An 8,133-nucleotide genomic window follows, 5' to 3' on the forward strand; every position below is an offset into this window, starting at 1 on the left:
TTGGTGAATGCCACAAATTCTCCTAAATCACTCGTACGCACAACTTAAGAACAAATCTGTGCGTACGAACGGTTCTTGCATGAGGCCCATTGTTCTGTAGACAATGATTGCTATATACAAATGTTCTTAGTCAGCCAAGTTGACAGTTTCAGGAGTTTTTTGAGTAGAACTTCCTTCTCCTCCTTTGAAATAGAGATGCTCAGGGGTTAAAGTAGCAAAAAATACTGCTAAAATTTTTCTACACCTAGAGGTTACCCAAGCATCACTCTCTACCACCTCCCAGTATCACACATTCATAAGTTTCTTTCTGCATACAGGTTAAAAATTTTCACTTAAATAGGAGTATACTGTGTACATGACCTTAGTAAAAGTACACAGTTTAGTTTCTTAGGACTGAAAACTTTCTGAAGGGGAAAAAAACTTTCTGAGGGGAGGTTTTAAACAGCTTTTCTCTGTCATTTGAGTATTTTCAACTGAAGAGCTCTGATATATTATGAAAAAATTATAGCACAAGAAGTTCTTTGCACAGAATAAATTAATTTCTTTTTATTGTACTTTTTATTTTTACCAAACTGACACGCTTCCCCACTAAAATTATTGTTTAATTTATAGGGATTAAAGTGCACGGTATTGAAACACATTAAATTAGGCAGATATTTATGATGAACTACAAATCCCTGATTTTAGAAGAAAATCAAAGTCAAACAGAGATACATCTTTGTTTTAATTTGGGGCAAATAAGTATTTTGTCTAAATATTTTTACAGCTTTAGTATTAGAACACACTCCTGCTGCTCCTTTCAGAATTAGGAGTTCACATGCAMGTTGCACATGTCTAAGATAATGATGCTCCAAACATATTAACGTTTAAAAAAATAAAAGGAGTTTAGACTCTGAAGTCCCGGTCAGGTTGGAGCTGTGTTGTGTGTGAAGATTTGGTCCAGCAGCTTCTGAATCTACACTTCAAAAACAACGATCAATTGATTTCTCATGGCTTTATTGTGCGCATGAACACACAGTATTATGATGGAAATGCTGTGAGGTGCTTTCAAATTTTAATTCATTTAAAATACGTAATCCTCAGTGAAAAATAGTCTGGGTAATGCTGAGAGTGTCTCGGGAGGTGTTCACCTGTCTTCTGAGGGCTGCCGCTGCACTGTTTGGTGGGCCTGATGGATAGAGCTTCATCAGAGCTAAACAACAAAATAAATCTGAAGCTTCTTTGTTGAACAGTTTCTGAGTTATAAGCATTTTTGCACGTCCAGACACCCCCACTTTCAAAGGAACCTTCTCCTCAAATATGGGGTCTATTGTAAAACCGTTGGCTGGCGCGGTGTAGGTCAGACTCATCTACAGYCCTGCCAAATTTCATGTTGACCAGTGCAGCCGTTTTTGTGCTACGGTTGACCAAAAACCTCCGGAGGAAAAATAAATAACAATAAAAAAATAAACAGAACGAAAACAATGTGACTCCTGCTTACGCTTCGCATGTGGTGGTCATAATTAAAAAGGACTTTCACTGACCCCATCCACTTCCCAGTCTTTGTTTTGCTGGAGTTTTGTTTGACATAGTTTCGATTACATTCTGCATAAATCAAATCTATTTTTTGCCCTGTTTAAATTAATTATTTTTTAGCACATAGTATCCTGTTTTTGTGTGCCACATGCATTGCGCACTTGTGGCCTGTATTTGTGGTGGACGATGTGCAGTGATGGTTTTAGCTTCGGATAAAATCCTGTGCCTCTGAGGAAATTGTCGTGGTCCTGTTCAATTTGCATTTGGCTAATTGTTAAATCAAGTGGTTCTTTCATGCAACGTTAACAGAAACATTTTCCCACCTTCCATATGCTTCTTAAAGCACAGATTAACATTTTTATGAAATCCAATCAGTTACAAAAGCAGTTTACATGATCGCCTGCCTCGACCTTTAGATTAATACAGAGAAATCTGGCTATGAATCGGCAACTAAATGATGAAAAGTTGGGCGTTTTATTGATCAAAGTTTCAAAGATTTAAATGTTTAGTATCTGCAACATGATCGTTTTTACAAGTGCATTGATTAGGATGAAAGAAAAACACTGGTTTGTGATCGCTTATTAGATAATGCACCACATTACATTTTAATTTCTAACAAGGCAACCACCGCATTTTGTAACAATCTCTGCAAAATGTAATAGTGTTATTACATAATGCGGCTGCGAGTATTACAAATTGTGTTGAAGACTTTTTAGATTTTGCATCGATTGTTACATAATGTGGTTTTAGTGCRGCTTTATTGCATTTTGAAGCCCGATTTTATTACATTATTACATATTGCARTGTTATAACATAATGCAGGATTACAAGGCAGGATCTGGTTCTCCAAAACAAAAATAGGTTGTCTCGGACAACCTAAATAACGGTTATGTTGACCCCCGATTCTGCTGGGATTTTTCTATTAAAATGTTTTAGTTTTGGTTTCATATGATGAACAATGTCTACAATCAGTATTGTGAGTTACCTGCCTTTTGGATTTAGGTTTTCGGGAAGAAGGAGAAGTAAATATCACTGGGAGCTATGAATATGACCTAATCGGCGTCACTGTTCACACGGGCACAGCAGACGGCGGCCATTACTACAGCTTTATCAGGGACATTGTCAACCCCCATGCCTACAAGAACAACAAGTGGTGAGATCAGATGATGTTAGCCTTTAACACTGAGCTGTTTTCAGTTTTAGTTCTCTAACCATTGCCTTATGAGTCATCGAGGTTTCTCATTCAGCTCTCTGAAATGATGTGTGTAAAACCTGCAGGTATCTATTCAACGATGCAGAGGTGAAGCCCTTTGACTCAGCACAGCTTGCTTCTGAGTGTTTCGGTGGAGAGATGACGGTACGAGCTGCAGCCAGGGGAAAAAATTATTCCATCTGTTGCAGCTGACTTTAATCTTTTTATTCATTTTTTAGACTAAAACGTATGACTCTGTCACTGACAAGTTCATGGACTTCTCCTTTGAGAAGGTGAGGAGAATCTCTGAATTATTTTTGTGTTTAGATCACTTTGTTTTGTTGAGATAAAAACACTGACATGTTGCTCATCCTTTAGACACACAGTGCCTACATGCTCTTCTACAAGAGAGTGGAGCTGGAGGAGGAGAATGGGAAGGACTTCAGTTTTGATGTTTCTTCTGACCTACTTGAGGTACTTAGGGTCTTTTTGTTGCCCCAACGTTAAAACACTTTTATTTTAGCATCTGTAACTTCCCTGTTTCTCTGTTTTAGTGGATTTGGCACGACAATATGCAGTTTCTACAGGATAAGAATATTTTTGAGCACACTTATTTTGGGTGAGTGTAGATTCTATTTGTATGATGGAATGAACTCTAGCTGCAATTAAAATTGTAACTCACCCTGTAATTGGTTCATTATTTACCTAATTTATTTTTTAGGTTCATGTGGCAGCTATGTAGCAGCATCCCCAGCACTTTACCAGACCCCAAAGCAGTCTCCCTCATGACAGCCAAGGTGAGAAATGCTACACGAACAATTTCTTATACAGTACCAAAGGCTTTGTACAGAGTGGGAAAGGCTACAGTATTTATGGATTTGTTTTTCTTTTATTTGTCCCCTATTTTTGGATTTGTTTCTTTTTTGTCCCCCTAAAATTTCTCCATTGGTATGGTCTTATAGACTTGGCCCTTTATTACACTTACCAAGCTAGCTATTGGCATGAGTAGGTTTGGGTTAAAGCGGAACTACTTAACTTCTTAAAAAAACAATCCTAGCACCAAAAAATTGCACCCAGGGGCATATTTACTGTAAGTAAATGTATTTTTAATGTTTATTAACGACAAGTTTTATATTTCCGTCATTTTGTGATGCCACAAGCCATACGACAACCCACAGGAACCTGCGTTCAGCCCCTTACCTAGCAAATCTGTCTCATCGGTCCTTCACCCCCTCCTCCTGATGAAAAAGTCAGATGAATGTGACATGAGCGTTCACACTGCAGTCACTTTGAAAACATCAGATATRTATCCGATTYAGAGCCACATACTGAAACGGCCTGAGTCKGATTTGAAAAAACCTGCAGTGTGAACGTAACCATCATCTGGTAAATGGACTGTACTTACCGGTATATAGTACTTTTCTATCCATTCAGGAYACTCAAAGTGCTTTACACTACAATCTGTGCCCTCATTTACCCATTCACACAGCACTCTACTAGAGCTCCTACAAAGCTAACATGTACAATCAACTATGGAGACTAATCAGTGCCAGTCACATTCATACACTGATGGGACACACATCAGATGCATTAGGGGGTAAAGTGTCTTGCCCAAGGACACAACAACTGAGACAGCTGGACAGGGGATCGAACCATTGACCTTCCGGTTCCAGGACGACTCCCCTAACCGCTCTGCCACAGCCGCCCCACAAAACACCAAATAACCACACCTGAAGAATCCAAACCAATAAGTCAAGTGATGGKGCACATGACCCTCTATGAACAATAGAGCTAATCAAGCCTATTGTTAGGCAATGGCCCTCTTTTGCATGTGACTAACCTGTTTGTCCATGTGGAGGCAGGGCTTATAAGGCTGAGTTCACCTGAAACTCATCAGACTGAAGAAGTCTCTTGGAGGAGAGACAAAACGTTTCACTAAAGAAGAACCCATCCAGAGGACCTACTTCTTTTTTTCTTTTTGATTTTTTCTACCTAGATGCATCAGGACAACATATCAAAAGATTTTGAAATTAGCCATTCCATACTGTTTACAAGTTTAGGACATTAAAAACAACTATGATCTGGCCAGCTTACCTTCACAGATTCCACCAAGAATTCTACTGTGAATCAGAGGTTGCTTGAGGAACATGTGAAATCCTATGTAAAATAAAAAAAATTAAAGCTGAAGTGGARATGGACCCCGCAACATGACAATGACCCAAAACATACATAGTAAATCCACCAAGAACTGTCTGAAAACTAAGCTCAGCATAGTTATTACAATGCTGTTGGTAGCGTTTTTTTGTTTCTATGTGAATGAAGATGTTTGTAGAAACAATTGTGTTTAAAATGATATTTTTTAGAAACACCAAAAAAGTGTTTGCCTTGTTTTCAAAACAAAAAGCTTAAATAAAAGGTTTTTACAATCTGCTAGACATCTTAGTGTTTTGAAAGATTTGCAAACCCTATAGCTCTACAAAATTAGAATGACAATTCAGTTGTACAAAAGAAAACATTGAACGAAATGTGTTGAAATAGATTTAAACATCTTCTAAAAGCCAGGATGCATTTATGCTAAATAACAAAAAATATGTTGATGTACTGTATTTTCAGTTGCTGTGACCTTTTTTATTAGAATAATTGAGAGAATAATGTACTCCTCTTTTGTTAATGAAAAGGTGCAGACTTAAATCGAATAAGTGTAGTATTTTAGAGTATTTGGACCCTTTTTCTTACCTTAACATGCACTACAGTATCACACTTGTTTTAAAAGAGAATATAGCAATTATTAATAATCTTTAATATTGTTTTCTTTGCAGCTTAGCACATCTTTTGTCCTTGAGACTTTCATTCACTCTAAAGAAAAGGTAATGTGCAGATGTTTGAATCTGTTCTTCTGTTTTTTAATGGACTGCACAGATTATACCTGACTGATGCTTTCTTCTTGCTCTGCTCCTTCCAGCCTACCATGCTGCAGTGGATCGAACTTCTCACCAAGCAGTTCAACAACAGCCAGGGTGCCTGTGAGGTATGAGTTTCAGTGTATAATCTGCTGTTTTATCAAACACAAGCACATTTTGTGTCTAGAATCGATTTTCCCTTTTAGTTGATTTTATATAAATGTTGCCTTACCTGATGAGCAAAGGTCTTTTTATATTTTCTCGTTTTCAGTGGTTTTTGGACCGGATGGCTGATGATAACTGGTGGCCAATGCAGATCCTCATAAAGTGTCCCAATCAGATTGTCAGACAGGTCTGTTGTCTTTGATCACGTGCAAAATGCAATAAAAGGGGCACTCTGAAACATACACATACACACTTATGCAACAACCTTTTATTAGATCACCGGTAATTCGTTGTTGTGGAAATGGTGCAGATTTAAGTAGAATCAGTGTAATATTATAGACCTTATATATTTGTACCCTATTTTCTCACCAGGCCAAAAATAAACTATTACAAACACTGAAGAAGAAGTTTTAATGTGTCAGGACRAATGACACAGAGTTGTAGACATGTCATTTTCTGACTTTTGTTTCCTAGATGTTCCAGAGGTTATGCATTCATGTTATCCAGAGACTTCGGCCAGTTCATGCGCATCTGTATCTGCAACCTGGCATGGAGGACGGGTATAAACCACCCTAATAWTAACTCTTGTTGTACTTCTTGAGTTATGCAGTACAACCTGTTGGTGTTGTATCTGTGGCTCCAAGATTCAAAACTTGTCTGAAACATAAAGAAAAATGCATTTGAGCCAGCAGTTAGTTGTACAGAGGTCTGTACGGAGTATGTTTGTTTACTTTTTGCTTTCTTGTTTGTCAACCTTTGATTATGTACCCATTGTGTTCAGCTCTGATGACATGGATGGCCCAGTGGAGGACATTGGAAGCCGGTCCTGTGTCACTCGTTTTGTCAAGACTCTCCTTTCCATCATGGAGCACGGCGTCAAGCCACACAGCAAACACCTGACGGAATACTTTGCTTTTCTTTACGAATTTGCCAAGATGGGAGAGGAGGAGGTTTGTCTGAAGCTAATACATCTTTCATGGTTTCATTGGTTGTTGGAAAAACTTTTAATCTGAAAATGCATTGGAGCTTATCCACTGAACAGGTTTTAGTACTAAACCAGACTTGGTACCTAGCTGAGTCGAGCTGCGATTCTTTAAAATTACAGTTAGGAACTGGTTTGGTTCCCTTTCCATTGATTCACTCTGTACAATACATGAAGTATGGGGCATCACACCCCTGCGTGTCCTGGCTGAAGACATCCCTAATTATGCAAATGGCACGATGACAAGAAGTGACAGGCCCCACCAGTACTATACATTGTCCATCATCATTGTCTTTCCTCTTACTCCTCCTCCGTACGCTCATAACATCACATTACTAAGAACACCTCCTTGACTCAAGGTATTTAGCTGCTGCTACTGTTTTGCAAAGGTTGCTCAAAATTTTCTCCAGGGAGGAGCTCAACTGGGGATAGAGCTCTAGGGAGGAGCTTTGGGTAAATAGATGTTGTATTGTATGACAAATATTTAGGCATCTCATAAAGGCCAACACAGGAGATTCAGGCATTTGTATATATTTTATCCATGAGCTGCTTTGCACCAGCCTTGTTTTTAAATATCAGGTCTGACAGAGAAGAGGAGGGATGTAAAGGAAAACCTTTAGATTTAAATGAGACAAAATGTCTTATTTGTAAATATCTAAAAAAAGGGATTTATGAATAATAAACTTTTGAGACAACTCTTCTATTAATTATATATAGATCATTTAAAGACTGTATTCCAGACTCCACCCAGCTGTCAAACGCCCTGTCCATAACCGAAGGTGTAAACAGGTGGTTTTGTGTTGACGGAGCAGTAAGCCACATCTCAGTAAGATTAAAGGCCCTTTTAAATTGATTCCAAATTTTTATTGAATGAATAATAACAGGGTTCTGTGTATGTGATGAAATAGGTTTTTTCGAATGGTAGGCTCGAGCACATCAGAGCTGCAAGAGATGTTGGTTTCATTGAGCTCTCTCCTAGAGCTAACCATCTGGATTTGACAGCATCTCTATTCATCCATTAAAGTGAAGGCCTGATATTTGCTGCCTAATAATAGTATATAATAATAGTATAGAAACTTCCATTATATATGAATTCGGCCAACATAAGTCTCCTATTAAAACTAGGTAAAGACCCAGTACTACCTACAAGTTATCGTCCCATTTCCCTTATTAATGTGGATGTTAAAATAATTTGTAAAGCTCGCTCTAAAAGATTAGAGAAGATAATTCCTTTCTTAATTCATCCTGACCAAACCGGTTTCATAAAAGGAAGGCACTCGACTACAAACTCACATAGATTATATAATTTAATAGACTATTCATATAGTAAAAATATTGAAAAGACTTTTTCATCTCTAGATGCAGAAAAAGCATTTGAT

The 8,133-nt window shown here is 38.0% G+C and overlaps 1 protein-coding gene across 1 annotated transcript in view; it reads left to right on the plus strand.

Annotated features, from left to right (window-relative positions):
- The window catches only part of usp34 (ubiquitin specific peptidase 34), a gene marked incomplete in the record, with an annotated part of 159,254 nt that overhangs the window by 98,504 nt on the left and 52,617 nt on the right, over nt 1-8,133 (plus strand). Inside the window, 11 exon segments of the mRNA XM_014026634.1 lie at nt 2,518-2,668; nt 2,794-2,872; nt 2,947-3,000; nt 3,086-3,181; nt 3,262-3,326; nt 3,429-3,504; nt 5,527-5,574; nt 5,670-5,735; nt 5,879-5,959; nt 6,247-6,332; nt 6,554-6,722. Of these exon segments, the coding sequence (XP_013882088.1) occupies nt 2,518-2,668; nt 2,794-2,872; nt 2,947-3,000; nt 3,086-3,181; nt 3,262-3,326; nt 3,429-3,504; nt 5,527-5,574; nt 5,670-5,735; nt 5,879-5,959; nt 6,247-6,332; nt 6,554-6,722 (971 nt within the window).

This window comes from Austrofundulus limnaeus, unplaced genomic scaffold, assembly GCF_001266775.1.
Source record: "Austrofundulus limnaeus strain Quisiro unplaced genomic scaffold, Austrofundulus_limnaeus-1.0 Scaffold574, whole genome shotgun sequence".
NCBI classification, from domain to species: Eukaryota; Metazoa; Chordata; class Actinopteri; order Cyprinodontiformes; family Rivulidae; genus Austrofundulus; species Austrofundulus limnaeus.